Genomic DNA, 24,080 nt, shown 5'->3' with positions numbered 1-24,080 from the left:
CTGCATTTTAATCGGAGCAAAACAAGTCTGTATTTGCATGCTCTTTTCAGACATTTTGTTCTTTGGGATTTTGCTGAATATAAAGTGTTCATGAAAACTGGAGGATTCAAGAACAGAGCCTCTTCTTACTAAAGAAGAACAGGAGTACTTGTGGCACCTTAGAGACTAACAAATTTATTAGAGCATAAGCTTTCGTGGACTACAGCCAACTTCTTTGAAAGCTTATGCTCTAATAAATTTGTTAGTCTCTAAGGTGCCACAAGTACTCCTGTTCTTTTTGCGGATACAGACTAACACGGCTGCTACTCTGAAACCTCTGCTTACTGGATCACTATATATGGAGTGATCCCAGCAGGGACAAAATGCCACAGGTGTGTCTTATATTAGGTAGCAGCAAATGTTCTAGCATATTAGGTAGCAGCAAATGTTCTATCATCACTAGCTGGGGTGGTCGGGGCAGTAAGGAACAACCAATGAATGGAGCCACGAGCTCGGTCTGTGGCCCTGTCTCTCTCTGTGGATGTGTCCTGCCAGCCCAATGGGGCCTGGTCAGAACAGGGGGCCTCTGGCCACCCTCCCTCTCTTCCTTCCATGGGGCTGTGTCCAGGCAAGCTCTGCTGAGAGTGTAGGATGGCTTCAGTGGGGTTGAGGGGGGGGGTGTCCTCCTACCAGCCTGCTTCTCCTGGAGAAACTCTGCTGGGTCGCCATGGCCATCCAGATGACCAGGACCAGAAGGACGCAGGTGTACAGCACCCAGGGGTTGTCCCAGCAGGCACAGAACCAGCTCTGCGTGATCCCCATCCTCGTGCTGGGGAGGACGGTCTGGACACTGGGCTCCCTGCTGGTGCTGCCACTGGATCTCTCCCGAGAGGCTGTTTGTTCCAGTGACGCATCATAAAGGGCCAGGACCAGGCGGGTCCTGACATCACAAAGGGACTGCACGCATCAGAGGTGAGCAAGACCCTCAGCTCCCTACAGCCCCTCCCCCGTGTTAGGGGGCTTATGTTTTTCCCCTTTTACTTTCCTGGTTCTTCTTGCATGACCAGAGCAACAATACCCGAAGTTCAAAGGCGCAAACAATTTGATGTTTATTGGGGTAAACTTTTAGCGAGCATCATTTTAGTTGCCGTTCTATTTTCAGGTACCGTGGTAGCTGTTACACAGGTGCTGGCCTCCTCGTTGAGCATTTTGCGTTTTCGTACACATTTTCCACCCCTCTCAGCCTTTTGAAGCCATCCCCCACCCACGTCATGCTAGCAACAAGACACACACCTCAGACAAACAACGCAAAACACAGATTCATAGTATTCTGGGTTATTCTTTCACTGACGCCAGCATGCTTGTAGAGTGTCTGAAAAACAAAAGAAACAATTTTTACCCCCTTTGGTGGGGACAGATTATTGCTTAATAATAATACCAATTCCTTTTACAAATTTCCTTGCTAATTGCAGGAAAAACAGAATGACCTTTAGGCTGTTCTTATTTTCTTTTATAGTCAGGCTAGTGAATTACCCCACTCACTGGTCATTTATGAAATTTATGAGGTGGCGTGCCTCAGTTTCCCCTCTTGTACAACAGACCAGGTTTGCAATGGTTTTTTTGCTGTACCAAGCTTTACGTTTATTTTCAGGTAATAGCTGAGAGACAGCTTTAGATTTTGGCTTTGTACACACACACCCCCACCCACACCCCTTAGGGTTAACCTGTCCCCCTTATTTTCAGGCTTGACTTGTTTTTTCACCTCCCTCTTCTGGAGGGCCATAATCTGAGTCTTCTAGTAGCTTGTTTGCTGACCAGATGGATTTATTATTTCCAAATTTTTTGTGCTGCTACTTATGGGTAGTTTTCTTCTTCCCCCATCGGTTAGGTAATTTGCATTTACACAGAGGCTTTCTTGGCTTGCCTCTGGATCCAAAGCGATCAGCAGCTCAGAGACTGTCTTAAAAGGGACACATTTCACTTCCACCAGAGTTCTCATTACTTCTCACTTTCATCTCCTGCTTTAAAACACACAGAGATTTGAAAAAGAAAGCACAATTTATTGTGGCTTCTTTTGGAGCCCTAATAGGATTTTAATTAAGTACAACGTTTTGTTTGCATTTCTTTTACCTCTTTTCCAATATACACTGCACATGTCCTGGGAAATAGTTTAACCTCCATAACATTATATTAGCCCTTTTAATTTTACACAAGGTGTAACGGCCCCCACCCCCGTGCCCACCGAGTTTTCATGCACCCTCACCAAAGCGACAGTCCAATCCCCCAGAGCCCCCCCGAAGGCTCAGTGTTCCCATCATTGCTCCCCTTTTCCTTTTCCTATGCATGCACAAAACTATTTTTGCCTAACATTTTTTGCACTGTGATTAGTTTTTTTTGTTTTTTTTTTTTTTACACAACTGTACCCCGATTACACTCCCATCTTGTACAACCAGAGACAGCCAGGGGCAGTCAAGTTAAGTTCCAATAGAAACCCCTGACATTCCTTTAGTGATTTTGATCACATTACCCAATAGTTAAATAATTTGATTAGATTATTTCTCCGCCTGCTGCCTGCAGCAGTCCCCTATAGGCCATTTTTGTGGGAAAAGGGCCCATTTTTTCTCAGAATAGCTGTAAAGGCTTCTGGGGACAGAAGCATCGTGGTGGTAGGAGCCACTCTTCCTGACCCCCTGTATAATTGAATTACCAAGCTTCCATCCAATGTGATTGCACAGCGTTGCACATACAGTTACATTTATAGAACTGGGTTTTATTATTAAACCAAAAACTTGCTTCTTGTAACACCACAACTGTTACCTGTACGATTTTCACAACTCCCAAATGTTTCCTTTCCTCCAAACCCTGTATTATTAATTTTTCAAAAGGTATTTGTAACATTTTACTTACTTTTTTAAATTACTTACTCCTACATTTAGTTTTTTAAGGTAGCGCACTTTGTTTTTAACAACTCAGCCACCAAGTACAATTATTGCCACACAGACGCCTTAACCTTTGCTGTCTTTACCTTGAGACTGTTCAAAAGGCAGTAAAACATTTGTCTCCATGGTTGCCCATGGATCTGTTCCTCCAAAAATTCCAGTGGACTACAGCAGACCTCCGTCGTACTTTGTCCCAAACAAAACAAACCACCAAAAACATTTCACAAAAGTATCCAAAGTCCCCTCCACTAAAACTTCAGAAAAACAAAAGTGTGGACAGGCCGGGGGAGAGGAGGGGAAGAGGTGGAAAGAAACCAATGAAGTCGGTCAGGTCAGTTTAAAGTACAGGTTCCCAGCAGCAAATTAAGTAAACTGAGAGAAAGAAGAAGGAAAAGAAGAAAAGGATATAGTTAGCGCTGAACCAAGAGTAGACTCCCCGGGTTGGAACAGTTGGGAACCCTTCCCCCCAGGTTCTCAGCCTGGCTCTGGGAGAAGAGTGGGGGTCGTTACCTGCTCCTGGAAACCCGGCCATTTTTCAGGTTGAAACCTTTTCTTTTTTCCTCCACTTCCCCAGGACCAAGTCCCAGCTCCTGTCTCTAAAGCTGGTCTGTTAACTCTGCTTCTGACTCTAAACCCTGATGGGCCAAATCATCTTTAACCACCCGAACTACTCTACACCCCTTCAGCAGCCCTGGCTGAAACAGCACCAACCTTGAAAGTTTACTGGCAGCTTCCCATAATGCTGCCCTCACTTCAAACCTCTCACAAGTGGGCTGAAGTGCCTCCTTTCCCTGGAGGGCATCCAGTCCCCATGGGCAGGGACCTTCTTCCACTACCCAGATACCAAAGGAGGGGGGGCTCCTCAGCCACCCCCCATCCCTCTGGGTCCCCTAACACTGCATCCATTTCCTTTTTAATCTCATCCCAGGCTGACCGCTGCTCCTGGTATGGGCCCTGGTTCTTCCTTATCCATTTATCCAGGATGTGACCGGTCACTTCTCAGCTTAGGGCTGCCTCTGCTGCTTAGCCGAAGGCCTCACTTAGCCTAAGACCAGAGCCTCAGACTGTCCCTTGCACATAAAAAAAAGAATTAAAATCACTTTTTTTCTACCTCGATAACTAGCTAAGTGATCAGAATACAACTAAATTCTTAAAGTATAGGCCTTTGCAGACAGGCCTGAATATCTCTATCCTAACACCCAGCACCCCATGTAGGTACTTAGAGACGGTGACCGAGTCACCCCGTAACCTTCTCTTCATTAAGCGGAAGAGATTGAGCTCGGGGAGTCTCTCACTAAGAGGCAGGTTTCTAACCTTTGAATCATTCTTGAGGTTTTTTTCTGACTTCTCTTTCATTGAGAACATCCTTCTGGAATAACAAGGAGTCTGGTGGCACCTTAAAGACTAACAGATTTATTTGGGCATAAGCTTTCGTGGGTAAAAACCTCACTTCTTCAGATGCATAGAGTGAAAGTTACAGATGCAGGCATTATATACTGACACATGGAGAGCAGGGAGTTACTTCGCAAGTGGAGAACCAGTGTTGACAGGGCCAATTCAATCAGGGTGGATGTAGTCCACTCCCAATAATAGATGAGGAGGTGTCAATTCCAGGAGAGGAAAAGCTGCTTCTGTAATGAGCCAGCCACTCCCAGTCCCTATTCAAGCCCAGATTAATGGTGTTAAATTTGCAAATTAATTTTAGTTCTGCTGTTTCTCTTTGAAGTCTGTTTCGGAAGTTTTTTTGTTCAATGATAGTGACTTTTAAATCTTTCACTTACTGGCTTAAGTATGTTACCATTCCTGATGTCCGCCAGGATTTGGGGGGGCGGCATTTTGCTGCCCTTGGCGGCAATTCGGCAGTGGGGGGGTCCTTCCGCGCTCCGGGTCTTCGGCGGCAATTCTGCGGCGGGTCCTTCACTCGCTCCGGGACCCGCCGCCAAAGTGCCGCGAAGACCGGGCGTGCAGAAGGACTTGCCCACCGCAGAATTGCCGACGCCGACCGGGAGTGTGGAAGGACCCCCGCCTAGGGCGCCAAAAACCCTGGCGCTGCTCCTGGATGTGGGCAAATTGGAGAGAGTCCAAAGGAGAGCAACAAAAACTGATCAAAGCTTTCGAAAACCGGACCTATGAGGAAAGGTTAAAAAAAGGGACATGTTTATTTCTAAGAAAAGACGACTGGGGGGGGTGTGGGGAATGGATAACAGCCTTCAAATACGTGACTGGCTGCTATAAAGAAGAGAGCGATCAATTGTTCTCCATGTCCATTGGCGGTAGCACAAGAAGTCATGGGCTTAACCTGTGGCAAAGGAGATGTAGGTTAGATATTCGGGAAAGTGTTCGAACTCCAAGGGGAGTGACGCTCTGGAACTGGCTTCCACGAAAGGTTGTGGAATCCTCGTCATTGGAGGTTTTTCAGAACAGCTGGACAAACACCTGTCAGGGCAGGTCTAGGGTTACCTGGCCCTGCCACAACGCAGGGGGCTGGACTTGATGACTTCTCAGGTCCCTTCCAGCCCTATGTTGCTATGATTCTACGATAAAAGACGTGACCCCACAAGGGTCAAAAGCAAGGGCCAGGCTCAGTCGTGGCCTGCCTCTGAACTTCCACCAATACAGCTGCAGTGACTCCAGCGGCGTTATTCCTCTCTCACGCTGACGTCAGGAGATCAGAATCAAGGCCATTGTTGCTATTCTTCTCCCAAGTTGTTTCAGTTCCCTCAGAGCGTAAGCCGGTCTTGCACCCTCGCCTCCTTCCCCCGCAGTTCAGTATTGCTTCCATCTGGCTAGTGTCTGCCCCTCCCCTCGCTCCCCCTGGATTGTCTCTTTCCCCGGTGGGTTGCCCTGATGGCCTGCACCCTTTCTGACGCCTGGTTTCTCAGCGGAGGACGAGTCCTGAAAAGGAGCCACGCCAGGGACGCCGCTATCCCATTGACAGGCTGAATAATTCAGCTTCAGTTGCAGATTGTCTAGTGTATATGACATGGGGGAGGCTTAATTTCTCTTTGGCTTGTCTGAGTTATCCTGGAATAGAGTCCCAGAGACATAGATTCCAAGGCCAGAAGAGACCAACTGGGAGGGGTTGCAAGTGTTTTGGAGGACAGGATTAAAATTCAAAATGATCTGGACAAACTGGAGAAATGGTCTGAAGTAAATGGGATGACATTCAATAAGGACAAATGCAAAGTACTCCATTTAGGAAGGAACAATCAGTTGCCCACAGGCAGGGTTGGACAAAGCAAGCGTGTGAGCAATGCTGCCGTGCCTTTGTGCCTCCGTGTTCTCCTCTTAGCATTTGTCTATCTTGTCTATTTAGATGGTAAGCTTTTGGAGTAGGACCTGTCTCATTAAGTGACTGTGTGGGATACCCTGCCCGTGGGGAAAGTTTCTTCCTGACCTGAGTGAGAGGGTGGCTTATGCCCTGAAGCATGAGGGTTTCCCAGAGCTACTGTGTGTCATTACTACAGGTGAAAAAACAGGGAAATGACAAAGCCTGTTAGCAGGCTCCCAGCTGTACTTTGTGGTCTCATTACACTCTTCGCTTTGTTAATCAGTAGGATCCCATGGTAGCTAGCGTGGGGACTTGCACAGCGATTGAGAGTTAAAAGCGCTGAGCTGTGCTGAGCTCCCCAGTGTTGCACAGAAACTCAGCAGCATCGCTTCCCTGTTAGCCTGAGGGGCCGTTCTGCAGGGACCAGCTCTGCTGGTGGTGAGAGGCTAGAAGGTGGTTCTGGTCCCGGCTTAGCTCGCAGTATCTTCTCTTTGATAACGACGCCGCACATCAATCGCTCACAAAAGGGAGGGATTTTAATGCCAGCTAGAGCCAAGTATGGTGCAGGCAGCTATGAAAGCTTCCCCGCCTCAGCTCTGCCAGCCCGTCACAGCCCCAACCTGCAGCCCCCCCTGACTCTTCCAGCCCCGCTCCCCCTCAGCTCTGCCAGCCCGCCACAGCCCCAACCCGCAGCCCCCCCTGACTCTTCCAGCCCTGCTCCCCCTCAGCTCTGCCAGCCCGCCACAGCCCCAACCCGCAGCCCCCCCTGACTCTTCCAGCCCCGCTCCCCCTCAGCTCTGCCAGCCCGCCACAGCCCCAACCCGCAGCCCCCCCTGACTCTTCCAGCCCTGCTCCCCCTCAGCTCTGCCAGCCCGCCTCAGCCCCAACCCACAGCCCCCTGACTCTTCCAGCCCTGCTCCCCGCAGCTATTCTATTCGATCACCTAGAACTGGAAGGGACCTTGAAAGGTCATCAAGTCCAGTCCAGTCCCCTGCCTTCACTAGCAGGACCAAGTACTGATTTTGCCCCAGATCCCTAAATGGCCCCCTCAAGGATTGAATGCACAACCCTGGGTTTAGCAGGCCAATGCTCAAGCCACTGAGCTATCCCTCCCCCCAATGCCAATGGGTTTAGCTCTGCCAATGCCCTTCAGCCCAACCTTCAGCCCCCTGCTATTCCAGCCCTGGGCACACCCCGCAGAACTCTGCTGATCTCCTCAGTCCGAACCCACAGCCTCCTGCTATCCCAGCCCTGGGCACCCCCCCACAGCTCTGCTGGTGCCCCTCAATCTCAACCCCCAGCCCCTGCCCTTCCAGCGCTAGGGGGAGATGTGGTCAGGCTCTGAGCTCGCCCCACTGTGGGGAAGGGCGGTTTGAGGCCCAGCAGCGAGATGGTGGCTCTGTCCGGTCTGATGTTAAATGTCCCAAGCGATGGGTCTCCAGCCCTTTCCCGGGGGACACTGCACAGCAGAGATCCACCATCTCCCTCCCAAGAAGCTTTTCCTGACATTCACCCCAGGTGCCCGGGGCTCCGTTTTAACCCAGGCTTAGGAGACAGAGCGCGTCTAGTCGGAGCTGGAGCAGAGTCTACCGCAGGCCCTACCCAGCTGGGGTTAGTCCTTGAGCTCACGTGGCCGCGGCTGCTGCTTCTAGCGCCGACAGTGCCGGGTTCACACCCCACTGCTGGCCCGAGTAGGGCTGGCTGCAGAACTCAAACTCCAGTAGGTCCCCATGAGCATCCCGCAGTGGGGGAATCCATAACCTCTGTGAAGGCGAGGGGTAGCTCTGTCTCCCCCAGTGGCCAGTCCATGTAAGAGGTGAATGAGTTTGTGTCATGTGCCCCCTTTGTCGTCTTAATGCCAAAGAAACCCTCTGTGAAGGGGGACGGAGGCAGCTGCTAGCCATTGACTCTGCCCTGTGCCCTCAGGCCCTACGGGAAGGACGTGCCCCGGCTGGACTATTGGCTGGCCTACGAGAGCGTCATGAAGAAGGCTGGGGGGCGACCGCACTGGGCAAAGGTACCGCTGCAGCCTGGCCCGTGGGCTCAGGGAGGAATCAGAGCGCAGGTCTCTGAGCCCAGCCCTTGCTCTTTAACCCTGTGAACTAGACACTGGGACTCACACTCCAGGTTCTGAGGGTAACAAGGAGGGTGGCTGCGGGGGGGTGGAGGGTGGAGTAGGGCCGGCCTAGATGCTTGCTGAGGCAGAGTCCTGATCCGGCTCATCTGGGAACCTTCTGGCCTGTCCTCTCTGCCATGCCCTATCTCCACTGCTGCGGGTTCCCAGCCCCCTCACTCGCTGTGAGGAGCACAGGAGGTCATATACAGGACAGTGGGGGCTAGGGGCCGGGCAGGGGTGGGATGGCATGAATCAGTCATTGTCCCTCTGGGGGCAGGGAAAGGCCTCATTAGATTCAAGGAGGGGCGGTAGGTGAGGATCGTCCTAGGGCAATGGGGCTGAGGAGAGATGGGGAAGGGGTGGCATGGCTTCAGCTTTCAGTCTAGACCCGTGAGGGCAAACGTGGTCCCTTCAGGCATAGAGGGTCTGTCTACACTGCACACGGAGCCCGGGCTCTGGTTCAGGTTTGAGACCAAGTCCCTCTTCCGTCCACACACCAAGCACTCAGAGCCTGGGCCCTAGGGACCCTGCTAGGGGGTGGGTCAGAGCCCAGGTCCTGCTGTGAGTCGGGTCCAACCCCTGCCATTGTGCAGTGGGGACCCAGGACAAGCTGTGGACCGGAGTCAGAAGGTCTATGTTGTGCAGCGTGGACACATTAGCACGACTGAAGACCCGGGCACAGCAATTGTAAGCCCGGGTTTACCATGCAGGTGTGGACTCCTCAAGGCTGGGCTTGGAAATGAGCCGCAGACCTGGTTTACAAAACGGGAGATGTCCCTAAAGGTGTCTGAGGCAGGGGGGTTTCAGGGCAGGTTTCACTGTATGTGTAGTAAGTGAAGGCAACATGGTAAAGGCCTAATGAAGGCCCAGTATGAAGCCTGAACCAAACTAAAGTAATGGTCAAGGCTTTGCTAGCATAAAAAGCAAAGTTAAGCTGTGAGCAAGAGGCAGGCCTTGCTCACAGAAGCTGGCAAGGAAAGGGCTGATGTTGCAGAAATACATATTCATTTAGCATAGTTACAGTATAAACATGGTACTAAGACATACCATACCGGAACATTCCACAGATAACTGGGAACAGACCGACCCATCCCAATGACAGGGGCAAAAGGGTAAAATGATGGATAGAGATGTTTTGATCGAACCAACAGGTACAAGGTGCGAGGCGGCCCCTTACTGCATAGAGGGGTTGTACCTTGTTACGTAGAGGGGTTGCACCTCAATACGTCAGGAGTGATGTGTAACTTGTTTGTACTTGTGTATAAGAATGTGTCCCTGGGGTGGTGTCTTTGTCCGGCCACGGGGGCAGTGGAAAGTCCCGCCACTGAGCCGGGGTCCTTGCCAAGAGACATCTATTAGTAGTATGCCCGGTAGACTAAGTAATCTACGGGGAACTGCAATTGTGTCCGAGATCGCAATAAACCTGGCCGAGGTGCCTTTGTATCTTAGTAGACTCTGTGGTCATTGGGGGTTCTCGTCGGGTCTGCTGTGTCAGCTATCTGCGCAGAGCTGGGGCAGCACACAGAGGGAACACACGCACGCAGCGAGTGATATCAACAGGAGAAAGCAGAAGCACCACACCGGTAGCCTCTCACAACACTGGTGACCCCGACGTAATAGGAACTGATTCTGATTATGTGTTTAAGAGTACCACTATTTATCTTCCGTGGTGGCAAAGTATGGGGTTTACAAGAACCGATGGCTCAGAGATCAAACATAAAGCCCTCTGGCAACAAATAGAAAAATTGTCACAACAGTATAAAAAATTCAAATGGTCAAAATAAAAGCTCATACCAAAAAAGAACCCTTACAGGGGGGAAATGAACAAGCAGATATATTAGCTAAGGAGGCAGCCCTTAAGAGTGCACTGTGGGAACCAACACCAGTAGCAGTAACCACTAGAGCACACGCAAGAGTAAAACAGAAATCACACTAGTGTTGTGAGAGGCTACCGGTGTGGTGCTTCTGCTTTCTCCTGTTGATATCACTCGGCTGCGTGCGTGTGTTCCCTCTGTGTGCTGCCCCAGCTCTGCGCAGATAGCTGACACAGCAGACCCGACGAGAATCCCCAATAACCACAGAGTCTACTAAGATACAAAGGCACCTCGGCCAGGTTTATTGCGATCTCGGACACAATTGCAGTTCCCCGTAGATTACTTAGTCTACCGGGCATACTACTAATAGATGTCTCTTGGCAAGGACCCGGCTCAGTGGCGGGACTTTCCACTGCCCCCGTGGCCGGACAAAGACACCACCCCAGGGACACATTCTTATACACAAGTACAAACAAGTTACACATCACTCCTGACGTATTGAGGTGCAACCCCTCTACGTAACAAGGTACAACCCCTCTATGCAGTAAGGGGCCGCCTCGCACCTTGTACCTGTTGGTTCGATCAAAACATCTCTATCCATCATTTTACCCTTTTGCCCCTGTCATTGGGATGGGTCGGTCTGTTCCCAGTTATCTGTGGAATGTTCCGGTATGGTATGTCTTGGTACCATGTTTATACTGTAACTATGCTAAATGAATATGTATTTCTGCAACATCAGCCCTTTCCTTGCCAGCTTCTGTGAGCAGGGCCTGCCTCTTGCTCACAGCTTAACTTTGCTTTTTATGCTAGCAAAGCCTTGACCATTACTTTAGTTTGGTTCAGGCTTCATACTGGGCCTTCATTAGGCCTTTACCATGTTGCCTTCACTTACTACATTCCCCCACTTTTTGTCTTTTTTAAGGGGAGGATGTTTACCCATCGTCCCGGAAAAGCATAATGCATGGACTGAAGATAACCCAGTGGGCTAAACACTGTGAGGTGGTTACCCTATTTTTACCATCCATACACTCATGCCCCATCCGTCTGTCCAGTCTGCACATTCCCTCGTACGACTGGCAGACAGCTTTTATGATCCAATTAGTTTTTCAATCTCATATGGTGGGCCTGGGAATGTTAGGCCCGGGACCACACATATGTGGGGTTTGGCAGTCTCTCGGATATCTATCAAGGGCTTTGTGGGGACATATAAACTATGCCCGGAGTAGAAAATTACATGACATATATAACTTATCTTAACTTATCTATTCCTAAATGGGAATATATATGGATATATAGATTTAATTACTATATTTTAACTCCTTACTCTATGAAACAACTTATTTACTGATAAATGAAACATGCTTGAATATATGTATTTAATTCTTGTGCCTTAACTCCTTACTCTGTGAAATGACTATTTGGGTGTACAATCGCAGTGTTGATTGCCATTTCCATTCCCTTATTCACTCGACCTTGTAACTTGGCGCGTCTCGTTTGACGGATCATGTAGCAACACATTCCTATTAAAACTATCACAGTTAGGGCCTGGATTCCCATGAGGATGATGCTTAGAGTACGAACTACTGGGTGTAAAGTTACATCCTCGGGGATTGCCCACCAGGGTGTTTCCACTTCCTGTTGAACCTCGTCCACTTCACGCATTTGCTGTTGTATTAAGTGGGCTATTGGTATTAGGGACTCCTTTGTCCTGGTTACTAAGTCATGTACGTCCAACTGTAAAAACTTTACAGGTGGAAACAGATCAACTAGTAACTTTTGCAGATGTTCATGAATGATGACCGTTTCAGTGACAGCCTTACCCTTTTTTGTTGGCCAAAAGGCATGGGCTCCTATTTGGATAGTGCCAGTGACTGGTACACAAAATCCTGCCTCACTTGCAGGGCAGGTGTTACCATCTATAGAGAAATTGTAGTACCCTATGGCACAGGCCATATCCTGAATGCGCACCACCTCCTTAACCAATTCCTTTTGTACCAGCCGTGCCCAGCCTTTTTTGGTGGCATTAATATCAATTTTGGCATAGCACTCACACAGCCACCATCCATTAAATTTTGTACAGCATGCCTGATTGATCTCTGAGCCAGTCTCCGTCACTAGACGCACAGTGGGGTAATGTTGCACGTAAGTGATCCATGTACCCATTTTAACAAAAGATATTTCAATTGCTGTGGGATCACTATAACCCAGTCATTGTCTGGTTTAGCTAAAATAAGCTCTCCCTCTTTCTTTAAGGGAACACCCTGCCACTGTGATGGGCATTCAGCTATCCATTGATTGATTGCATCATCTTTTGCTTGAAGCTTTTGTAAACTCTGTATCTCTTTTTGGTTGTTTTCTTCGTGTTCTTGTTCTGTTTTATTCTGTTTTTTTGAGGTATTGGGTACTGTTTTATAAACGGAGGTGTATTTCCTTCTAATGTAACAGAAGTTTGCATTTTACTAGTGTCTAGAGAATCTACTGCCCAGACAGTTTGAATTTTACTCCACCAGCTCTCCCAACCTTTTGGTGCAGGAGGCGGTTGTTTGGGTCTTATTGCTTTTATTGTCTGTGTGGCCAGTCCCATAGGGATTAGAATTGTATTATTAGTGTCCTGCATCACAGTGAGATTCTGTCTAATACACATATTGGGAAAATCCAAGACCAATTCCAAACGTCTAATTGTTTGTGCCCCGATTAGATTTTCTCTCCCTGTTACAGCACACTTCTCCTGAATAGTATGCATTCCAAACTGGAGGGGAAGGGTTTTAACATTATACGTCTGATTAGTTCCAGATATCCCCTGTATTTGCACCGACTCTCCAGTGGGATATGGATTAAAGTCATCTTTTACTATAGGAATTCTAGCCCCCGTATCCACCAAAAAATCTACTAGCCCCTCCCCGACTCGAATGCTTAAATGGGGGCGCCCCCAGACATTGACTGTCATGGGTTGCTGAAAAATGCATTCCGAGTCGTGGATAGGGCTGTCCTATGCCACTAAATCAGTAGCGATTGGGTTGTTCAGTCCAGTTGCCAGGACCGTCGCCCTAGCTACCTTCGTCACTGTTTTATCCTTCTCCTGTTGAGATTCCTTTCCAATCATACACGCCTGCAGCTGTGCCTGCAGCCTTTCAATCTCTCCTTTAAGATCTGAGTTTTCCTGTTTCAAAACTCCAAAAGGTACCCACGCACTCTCTCTATCACCTTCTCTCGTTCTATTTGATCCACGACCTCTCCAACCCCGGCCACGACTACGGGGAGAGTATCCAGGACCCTCTGTTTTCCATTGTCCTAATTGAGTACGCAGCTCCTTGACAGGAGTTCCTTCCTGCTGTTTAACTGCCGTTTCCACCTTTGCGATCCATTCATCCCAAGGTACCGCTCTACCTCCATTCTCACACCAAGCATTCATCCAGTCTAACACACCGGGAGGCAGCGCCTCCAAAACAATTTGCTTCAAATCTTCCATGTTAGCAACCCCTGCTGATAATCTAAGATAGATCTGAATCCTTTCTGCCAGCTTAGCCGGAGCCTCCCCTGGCAACCTGGCCATCCCTTTAAGGGTTGCTAATTCACTAGATAACTTAAAGTGCTTCTGCACTACACGTTTAAGCATCTGTGCAACATCATCATCAAAACCAAGGGTATGACAGTTGAGGGGCCCCAAAAGCGTTTGTACCAGAATTGGTTCCTGCAACATGTCAATTCCTACTGCTTTAAGTAACTGCTCGCCTTTATGGAGCCATGCCATAAACTCATTGAAATTGTCAGTGGGGGGAGGTCCAACAGCTCCGGCTAATGCAGTTAGTTCATTTATCTTTAAAGCGTCGAGCCTGGCTGTTAAGCCGCTCACGCGGGGTTTGTGGGAGGCACTTTTATATTCGTGATCTTTTTCCCTGTCTGCATAAGCACGACGGGGCCATGGCTCTCTTAAATGGTCAGCTAATTTTTTTGCTTCAGTTTCCACTGCATCCCATAACCTTAAAGTGGGGGGACTATTTAAGGGAGTGCGTGGGGTTTTATCAAGGGTAAGGGGGGCAATATGATTTTCACCAGGGCTTATAGTCTCATCTTCCCCCACTTCTCCTGTTTTTACTGGAAATGATCTAGGTTTCGGGGAGGGCTTGCCCAAAACCTGGCTTGCATCATACGGTGGCGGTTGCGGTGCGGTAGCCCCTGCCCATGGGTCAAGGCCGGATGTTTTAACAGAGTCATTCTACATGTCCCCATTGCAGCATCCATCCCAACTGTCCCATGTTCCATCCCTTAACTTGGCAAGAGCTACCTGTTTCCATTTCTGTCCCCACTCCTCAGGCACTATAAAAGCGCTCGAAGAACATTGAACCCCAGGGGACGGTACTTTTTGCTTTTGCAGGTTTTCTACAGCTGTTTCCAATTTTTTATTTTCCTGCTTCACTTGCTCGAGCATATCATGAGTTTGGACCGCCTGTTGCCCTGCTAACAGAGCCTGGGCTTTCCAGTGCTCAACTGCTCGGGTTACCTCTTCTACTTCTCCTGTTTTTTCTGTTACTTGTTTGGCCAGCATTCCAGCATGCTGCCTGAGCCATCTCACTGCCAGAGACATCAATTGCAAAATTCTTGCTTTTTTACTCTTATTACTGTTTCTCAGAGCCTCGGTTTCTACCATCGCTCTACATAAGCCAGTCCATGTTTCCCCACTCTCTTTTTTAAATTCATATGGACCCCCGTTACTGGCAATCCAGCGGGTCCAACAATCATCAAACTCCGTGGGGATCATGAGGGAGGGGATAAGGGGGTTCCCTAGCTCGAGGTTTACTGCCATGTTAGATCGCGATTCCTACCACGGCAGTTTTGCTTACTCACCAGATCAGCGGTCGGGGTCACCAGTGTTGTGAGAGGCTACCGGTGTGGTGCTTCTGCTTTCTCCTGTTGATATCACTCGGCTGCGTGCGTGTGTTCCCTCTGTGTGCTGCCCCAGCTCTGCGCAGATAGCTGACACAGCAGACCCGACGAGAATCCCCAATAACCACAGAGTCTACTAAGATACAAAGGCACCTCAGCCAGGTTTATTGCGATCTCGGACACAATTGCAGTTCCCCGTAGATTACTTAGTCTACCGGGCATACTACTAATAGATGTCTCTTGGCAAGGACCCGGCTCAGTGGCGGGACTTTCCACTGCCCCCGTGGCCGGACAAAGACACCACCCCAGGGACACATTCTTATACACAAGTACAAACAAGTTACACATCACTCCTGACGTATTGAGGTGCAACCCCTCTACGTAACAAAGTACAACCCCTCTATGCAGTAAGGGGCCGCCTCGCACCTTGTACCTGTTGGTTCGATCAAAACATCTCTATCCATCATTTTACCCTTTTGCCCCTGTCATTGGGATGGGTCGGTCTGTTCCCAGTTATCTGTGGAATGTTCCGGTATGGTATGTCTTGGTACCATGTTTATACTGTAACTATGCTAAATGAATATGTATTTCTGCAACATCAGCCCTTTCCTTGCCAGCTTCTGTGAGCAGGGCCTGCCTCTTGCTCACAGCTTAACTTTGCTTTTTATGCTAGCAAAGCCTTGACCATTACTTTAGTTTGGTTCAGGCTTCATACTGGGCCTTCATTAGGCCTTTACCATGTTGCCTTCACTTACTACAGTATGTATTAGTTCTGGCCACCCCTGGATGTCACAGACCTTCCACCTGTAAGAACCACACCACCCTGTGCTGCTCCTGTCCAGATGGAGCCAGCCTGATTGTAAAGCCTCTGGGGTCGGGACTCTGTTGCTGTGTTTGTCCCCAGGCAGTGAACGCGCCTGTAGATCTCTCCAGACGAACACACAGAGAGCTCACGTCTGCTGTTGTTGCTCAGTGTTCGTGGGCGGAGGGTTCGCTGACACAGTCGCTCTCTCGTAGGCTCACACCTGTACCCGGAAGGACTTTGAGAAGATGTATCCCGGCTTCCGGAAGTTCTGCACCATGCGGGAGGAGCTGGATCGCACCGGCATGTTCCTGAACGCGTACCTGGAAAAGGTGTTTTATTGAGGGAGGACGGGACACTGGAGAAGAGAAATGAAGCTCGCCAGCCCATCTCCCGTGCTCTGTCCTTTAGAGATGGACAATGCTCCTTGTGAGACTTGCTCCTTCCATGATGTCCCCCAGATTAGAACCCAACCATTATCTCTCTCGGCTTCCAGCACGTCCCGTCTCCGTCTCTGAGGTTGGAAGCTCTTGAGTCAGGGACTGTCCTCATTTAGTGTCCTGTACAGCTCCGAACGCATTGTCAGAGAGAACACATCAATAAAGAACCAACAGTGAATGGAAACAGTCTGTAGGCTCTGTCCTGTCGGATCATGTGCTGATTCGGGGGGCTTGGCCAGGTGCCACTCCTGGAGAAAGTGCTGGTCAGGGCGTTATCTGCATGCCAGGAGTTCTGTGGATTCTAGCCTGGGTTTGAAAGGAGACAGCTTTAGCTCTATTATACAGGTGGCTGGTTCTGGTATCTCAGAGCCTGGCTTCCCCAGAGTCCAGGGTGTTCGGATCCAGACCCATCTCTAAGGACAAGGTCACAGGTTCAAGCGTCAGGAGAAAATGGCCAGCGTGGGGGAGAGGGAGGGGGAGAGGGAGTGTGTTGAAGCACAGGACCCGGAGATCTAGGTTCTATTCCCAGCTTTGGCACAGACCGTCTGTGTGGCTTTGGGCAAGTGGCTTCATCTATGTGTTCCCGAGCTGCAAAATTCCTTCCCCACCTCCCCAAGGGTCTGGGAGGCTCAGATCACTACTGGCTGGGTAGCAATTACAAAGCTGAGGTGTTGGGAGATGCAGAGTCTTAAGCATTGAGGGGAAAAGTGGTGGGTGCACATTTTTCTCTGCATCATATAGCAGGGATTCCTGTACCCCCTAAGGCTCTGCCCCCGATCTGTGAGCCTCTCACCAGTCTATGAATGCAGCTTTCTAACAGTACACTGGCAAGGGGCACCCAAAACTGGCAGAGGCTGGTACATAGCAATTTAAACCACAAACCGTAAGATAACTCCTTGATATTGTAATGAACTGTCGTGTGTGTGTATGTGTTACTACTGCCCTCTGCTGGATGGACTGAGAACTGCCATACTGTGTGTCACAAGCCCTATAGTGTAAATATTTAAGGGAGATCCTCCCTCTGAGCAGACTGGTCTGGGCTCTTGGAGAAGGAGGATCTGAAATGTCAATGTGAAATTCTGAGTGTCTGTGCAGTGCAGCATGGTGCCAGTCCTGAAGTCCAGGTTAGCAGTGGATTTGTTACAAGACCTATTTTCCCCTCCCAGATGTAAAAGCTAATTGGGAAGGTGCTGTGCATGAAAACAAGATGAGAGCCCAAGCAAGTTAGCAGCAATGAAGGGGCCGCTGTTGTATAGTCGGGCAATTAGCCTGCTCGGCGATCGGGCGGCTTCTCAGAGACTGCTGTTGGGTGGCAGGGCTTTGCAAGAGGAATCTTAGAGAAACCAGCGAAGGCACATCCCATCCAGAGAGCGGGTGGCACCGCTTCTTTGCAGTCAGAATCTCATGTTCCAGGCTTCTTCAGTAACAACACAGGGAATTTCTGTTCAGGAACAGCCTTGATGGGTTGATGCAGAATTTGCCTAGGTACTGAGGAGATTTGCTAGGTACCTGCTCATCCAGAGAGCTCTAGGCACTTTACCATGGTGGCTGAGTGCCACTGTCCTCAGAAAGAACAAGAGTACTTGTGGCACCTTAGAGACTAACAAAAGTACTCCTGTTCTTTTTGCGGATACAGACTAACACGGCTGCTACTCTGAAACTGTCCTCAGACTAGGTAGGGAAACTGAGGCACAGAAAGATGAGGTGACTTGCCCCAGGTTACACAGTGGCTCAGCAACAGACCTTGGAACAGACCCCACATCTACTCAGTGCCAGCCCAGTGCCCTTTCCACTAGACCACACTGCTTCTGTAGAGGAACGAACATTCAGCCTTGCTTTGCCAGAGGGACCATCACCTGTCACTGGCCTGGATGGGAGGGAGAATGTGCAGAGCTTAACGTCTCACAAGAGGGTGGGAGGAACTGGAGGTGGGATTTTAAATATCTCATTTTTTGGGGGGTCCCTCTTCATTGTCCTAAGAGGTGCTAGTGCAGCGCAGCGACCAGTGTCAGTGGATCCGAGTTCCTCTGTTGTAATCAAAGTCTTTGTTTGCTCCACTATAACAGTGAATAATCCGCTTCCCCGGCACAAGCGTTACTGTGTGAGCTAAAGCTAGAACAAGGTCAGAATGCGGCATCGCAATGATTTTCCTCCTGCAGGAGGCTCAGGGTTACAGACTAACATTTACCCTCCCGTGCAGGTGGGTTTTAAAGCTCTAGGGTGAACGCTGAGTAGCGGCAGCAGCTATTCCTTTGCACCAGAGACGGGCCAGATCCTGGTGGATCGTTAAGATTGAACCCTCTCCTGCTCCCTCAGAGTTTGGGTCTAAACGCTGTGAACCGTCCGATCTGGATCCAACTCCGGCTGCTTCTGTGTAAGATTCTTCCATAGCCCTTCTGTTCCCACGGGATCAGCACACCTGGAAATCTGCGCTGGGTTTATCCTCTCACCACCCCAGGGAGGCTGGGATCTCCATGGTACAGACAGGAACTGAGGCACAGACACTCAGTGACCTGTCCAAGCACACACAGCACCTGTGGTAGAGGAGGGAGTCGAACCCAGGTCTCCCCCGCAGCCTCTGCTCGTGCTCTTCCCACTGCACCGTCCTTCCTGCAAGGAGCCAGCCGGTCTCTGCAGCGGTGTAGCCAGCTGTTCCGTGTTACAGCCCATGTGCCAGGACATGTCTGACGGCTCCCGCTCCTAGCAAGGGATGGGATTCCTTTAGCTTCAGCAGTGAGGGTCATGCTCTTGGAGCTGCCGAGTCTTGGTTCACGCTCTAGGCACGACTGAAATGCCAGGCATTACACCCACGCTCCCGGCTTCTAGGAAAAAGGGGTGGTTGTGTATCAGTCAGTCCCACCCCCTCTGATCAGTCCAGATGCCGGCACAGCCGGAGGCACCGTCAGCTTCATCCTTTTCTTTCCCTGTTAGTTTTCCATTCCCTAGTCAGGGCGTTGCATAGGCAGAGGGAAGATTCCTTGTCACGTGTATTTACTCCCTGACGTGGGGCTGCCTGGCTCTTGGCCAGCACCGTGCTGCGTTCCTTAGCAATGCCTGTGCAGCGTGCCACATACGCACCATGCTCTTAGGGATTGGAGAGGGGCAACGTGGGTAGTTATCTGCCATGTACAATATCTGTCCCGGCCATAAGTATCACGAGATGCTGAAGGTTCAAATGGAGCCTCTCAAGGCTACGGCAGAACTGGCGGATTTGCTGCACAGGTTTTTTTTCTGGGACATCCCTGGGGGGACTCCTGGATACCTAAGACCACCCAAGACCAAACACATGGACCCTGGGAATAAAGCAGGGGGCAGCTTCCTTTAGCCTGGCCTCCCCTTCTGGTACAGGGTAGAATCACTTCTCATGTGCTAAAGCCTCTCTCCTGGCAGACAGAACCGAAGTTGGTTGCAGTTGCTGGGTATAGAAGTGGGAGGAGAACTGGCCATCCGGGGGGTGGATCACCGGGGCTGCCAGAGCCGAAGCCTGACTTGCCAGTGACTCCCAGCTGGGAGACACTGGATCTTGTGAGGAAGAGCAGGAACATTCTCCCTTGCAGGAACAATGCAGGGTCCTGCGATGTGGGTCTTTGTCCCTGCCTTCTGGCTGGCCCGAGGTTAGGGTGTTAGCCTGGGAATCGGGCGACCTGCTCTGCCACGGGTGACTGGGGACAGTCACTCTCAGGCTGTCTCGGTGCCTTAGTTCCCCGTCTGTGCCGTGGGGATCACAGCACTGCCCTGCCTCGGGGGGCCCTGTGAGGATAAATACAGTAAAGACTCTGAGGTGCTCGAGTACTGCGGTCAGGCAGGGACTGGAGAAGCACCGGAGAGAGGCAGGTACTTGCTTTTTAAACAGGGTCTAGCTCTCTGGGGGTCCCTCCGCCCTGCCGCACACGCAGCCACACCTGAGCGAGTTCGGCTGGAGCCGTATAACGGCGGCGACGCGGGTGGCAGCACCGGCTAGCGCTCCAGTACAGTCGTGCTCCGGGCCCCAGGGACGTACGTGGGCTGCTCGCCCGGGCCGCAGCGGCTACCCCGCTGTTTTTAGCAAGCTAGCTCGGTATGCCGCCCCCTGCTGCCCCGACTGCAGTGCAGACAGAACCTAAGATGTGCCACGCCACGAGTCGCCAGCCAGGCCCAGACAATGGACTTTGTCTGCATTTACTCCATCTCTATGGGCATAATTATACAATGTGATGCAAAAGAAAGTTGAGTATTGTATACACACAATAGCTGAAGACTTTGCAGAGATAAATAGATAAATAATAGCAGAGGGAGAAATACATAGGTCCAGGCAAGGTAAAATCTATGAAACTAAGATTGTGAGAGACTGTGTGTGTGTGACTTTTGTATGTGTGTGTGTGTGTGTGTAATATGTGCTGTTGTGTCCCTGGGATGTGTAATGTGTGCATGGATGGGCATTGTGTGGCTGGTATGTGTCATATGGGTGTTGTGTGACTGTTTTGAGTAATGTGTGGCTGGGTGTTTCGCGCCTGCCATGTGTCATGTGTGTTGTGTGATGTGACGTGTGTATGTGAATGAGGGATGTGTGACTTTGTGATGTGTACCATATTCATGTGCGAGAGGCAGAGATTTGACGTACACGCATCTAGCTATACATATGGAAACGTTCCCTAAGGACACCGGTACATTTACCAACCTGAGTAATTCTGCACATTGCATCATTCGCTTTATCGTCTAGGAATTCCAGCTGAACTGTGCGTAATAAATCAGTACGTACCGTTTAGCCGCACGCCCTGCAGAGATCCTTTTCTTCACGGCTCGCCTTTAACAGCCAGGTTCCATTTCTCTTGTGTCCCTTGTGAGCAGGAACATTTGAGGATGCTTTCTCTGGACACTCGTCTCCTTTCCAGGCAGCAACTCCTTGTCTTATGCAGCCACCTTAAAGCTTCCCAAACGCTCACAGTCTGGGGCCATTCTGCTTCACCTATAAATGAAGAGCCACATTTCTTTGTCACTTACCTGTTCGTCTACCGGGTGGTTTATCCTAGGAGGGACGGGCTAATCATGGAGCTGGTTAGTTGTTGGATAATTTCTTTGATGACTTTAATAACATTCAACAACATCAATTGTTCAGTTTGAATAGTGCGCCCGTCTCTACTTCAGACAGGTTTCAGAGCGTGTGTGCATGTGTGTGCGTGTGCGTCTGCACAGAAATATGTACCATGAAGGGCTGTGAGCAGATGTGTATTTCAAGTGCTCCGGTGTAAATCTTCTGAATGAAAACGGTAAGATCGTGCGTGGTTCCTTTCTGCTAAAGATGAGCTCAAAGGCCACCACAGTACAAAATAACAGCTAGGCTGTACAGTGAAGCAGATAGTTTGCTTCATTGGATATATCCATGTCTTTCGTGTCTGGATTTCAAAGGCAGCTGTAGGAGGGTTTTAAAAGGAACTTCACGCACCAGCAAGAAAACTTCCAGTCCCTTTGCTCCCCTCATCGCTGAGTTTGCGGGCGAAGCTTTGCTCAGCTGCCCTTTTGCTATTAAGCACATGCATATCATCTCCCTGGGCGTGCTCTTGTGAAAGCAGCTCTCTCCTAGCGAACCTGCCAAGATCAGAAAGAGACCCCTTACCTGTCGGACGAAGCGCGGGGAGGAGGAAGGGTTGGGCTGGCTAAGGAAGATGCCAGCTGGAGCCCTGCTCAGTGTTGTCCAACCAAAGTTCCTTTGTGCAATCAGAACTGAAAGCCTCCCGCTCTGTCCACAGCCCCACCGCTCCCCCACCGCGCAGCAGGGGCTGATCAACACCCTGGTGAGCAGAATCACAGGCTCTGGAGCAAACTGAGCTATTCTCCCCTTCTCCTCCTCTCTCCAGCTTCACTGACCAGTGCTCCAGGAACGAAGTGGTCCTAGCTGGGATCTCTCCAGTCCAGGCGGTTTCACGCCTTGGCCGAGTGGCCGCCTTGCTCAGGGATGCTGCATCTCAGCCAGCACTGGCCAGAGTGATGAAGATCTCCCCAGCGCTCACACTAGACCCTGACGCCATGAAGGGAGTAGGGGGAGGAGGCACCGGTGGAATCATCCAGTTAGCGCTGGCTGCAGTGCGGGGCTCGGGGCCTGGGGACGGAGGGTTCATTTTACAACTAGATCCGCTAACTCCGGCTTCAGTCGGGCTCCTCTTCTGTGGGGGGCTAACGGCGCCACTGCCCCAGATTGTAAAGCACCGGAGCGTCGTGATTTATTCACCAGCCTTTCCAGTGCACAGCTCGTCCCGAGCAGGAGCAGATTGTGTCTAAGAGAGCCTGGGAGGAGGGGGGAAGGGAAGCAAATGTCCTGGGGACTTAAAATAAAGGGGAAGGGGCTACAATGCATGTACACACACACACACACAGATATAATCTCTCCCTCTGGACAGATTCCATTTGTCATCGTGGGAGTGAATTCCCTAAGGCTTGGGAGTCCGTCCTGTCCCTCATGACGGTCAGTGGTGTTATTATTTCATGTTTGTATTCAGTGGCTCCCAGCCAGGAATGGGGCTCCCGTTCTTTGCGCTAGGAGCTGTACACACACATCTAAAGAGACGGCCCCTGCTTCTGTCCCATGGCGACCGGCCCACACTAAGCCTGTGCATGAAAGAGACAGAATCATGCTCCTCATCGGGGACAAGTAGCCACAGGGGGCCGTCCCCCAAGCAGCGGGGGGCACGAATCTCCCCCTACTCACTCTGGTTTCATTGTCAGCATTGGGGGGGGGGGGGGTCACTTTTGATTTGTGCTCAGGGTCCGTGCGAGGAGAAATCAGGCTGGGTGCAGGGCGGCCCACTGCTGGGCAGATGGTACCTGTCTCTCTCAGCCCCCAGAGCGGGAGAAGTCTGTCTCTTGTACACTTCGGCAGCCCTGGGCCAGCTTGCCATGGCCACAAGGGGTGTGAGGATGTGTGAGATGTCAGCATCAGATCTATATGGGGGGCAGATGATGTAGGGTTCCCAGGGGCCCGGTTTTCGACCAGAAAGTCCGGTCAAAAGGGGACCGGGCAGTGTCTGGTCAGATGTACTGACCGGACACCAAGAGTCCGGTTACTGCGGGCAGGGGTCTGGGAGGTGCCGGGTCATCAACCCGTGTGAGCCCCTGCTCCGCCGGTGCCAGCGCCTACCTGCATCTCATGGCCAGGCAGGCTCCGTGTCATGGGCTGCAGCTCCCGTCCAGCCCCAGGGCAGAGGGAGCCCAGCTGGTGGGGGGGCGGGAGGTGGAGCGGATCCAGTTATGGGGAAGCAGGAAGGGGAAAGGAGAGAGTGGGGGGCAGGGCCTGGAGGAAGTGGTGGAGCAGGAGGCGGGGCCTTGGGGGAAGAGGCGGAGCAAGGGGCGGGGCCTCGAGGGAACAGACAGAGCAGGGGGCAGGGCAGGGGGGCTGGTTATCAACATTTAGAAAGTTGGTGGGTGACCCTAATTATCCCCCATCTGCTGCCGCAGGGTTTCTTACATCTTCCTCTGAGAGATCTGGGGCCGGCCAGTGTCCGAGACGGGCTACTGGGCTAGATGGACCCTGGTTCTGATCCAGCGTGGGAATTCGTACGTTCCTCTGTGTGCGCAGGCCCAGGTCACGTTCTGAAGTTGCTTGGTGGGGATGAGGTTCAAAGTTGCAAAGAAATAGCAGAAGCTTGTCCTGGGGGTGGGGGGATGGGTCGTTAGATCTGATGTTTTAGGACATTTGCGCTTGTTGTAGCAAAGCTGAAGCTACCACAGCCGGGGCACGGGGAGGGAATGTGCATCAACCACTAGGGGGCGCATGAGTCAACCGAAAAGCTGGCCTTGGTTAAGGGAAGGACCAGAGCTCACAAGCCGTCCCACGTTCTGTATAGCAGGGAATCGCGATTCGT

The 24,080-nt window shown here is 50.8% G+C and overlaps 1 protein-coding gene and 1 long non-coding RNA gene across 2 annotated transcripts; one reads left to right on the top strand and one right to left on the bottom strand.

The window, feature by feature from the left end:
• Window positions 1-1,080: 1,080 nt before the first annotated feature.
• On the bottom strand, window positions 1,081-22,248 carry LOC135981996 (uncharacterized). Its single transcript, XR_010599194.1, has 3 exons — window positions 21,839-22,248; window positions 20,984-21,190; window positions 1,081-1,351 (listed from the first exon to the last, which is right to left on the bottom strand). It is a non-coding gene; the product is annotated as an uncharacterized LOC135981996 (long non-coding RNA).
• Window positions 3,221-16,346, top strand: LOC135982116 (L-gulonolactone oxidase-like). The gene is made up of 3 exons (XM_065587359.1): window positions 3,221-3,249; window positions 8,116-8,206; window positions 16,021-16,346. Exons 1-3 carry the CDS (start codon window positions 3,236-3,238, stop codon window positions 16,147-16,149), a joined length of 234 nt encoding a protein of 77 aa, XP_065443431.1. The 5' UTR covers window positions 3,221-3,235; the 3' UTR covers window positions 16,150-16,346.
• Window positions 22,249-24,080: the final 1,832 nt, after the last annotated feature.

The sequence above is a fragment of the Chrysemys picta genome, chromosome 3 (genome assembly GCF_011386835.1).
Source record: "Chrysemys picta bellii isolate R12L10 chromosome 3, ASM1138683v2, whole genome shotgun sequence".
NCBI lineage: Eukaryota > Metazoa > Chordata > Testudines > Emydidae > Chrysemys > Chrysemys picta.
Note: the sequence above shows the minus strand (reverse complement) of the source record. Positions and strands in the feature narration are given on the sequence as shown.

Excerpts from the sequence above, each read along its gene's own strand:
- LOC135982116 (XM_065587359.1), top strand. Across the intron at positions 8,207-16,020 it reads GGCGACCGCACTGGGCAAAG|GCTCACACCTGTACCCGGAA; the intron begins GTACCGCTGCAG and ends GCTCTCTCGTAG.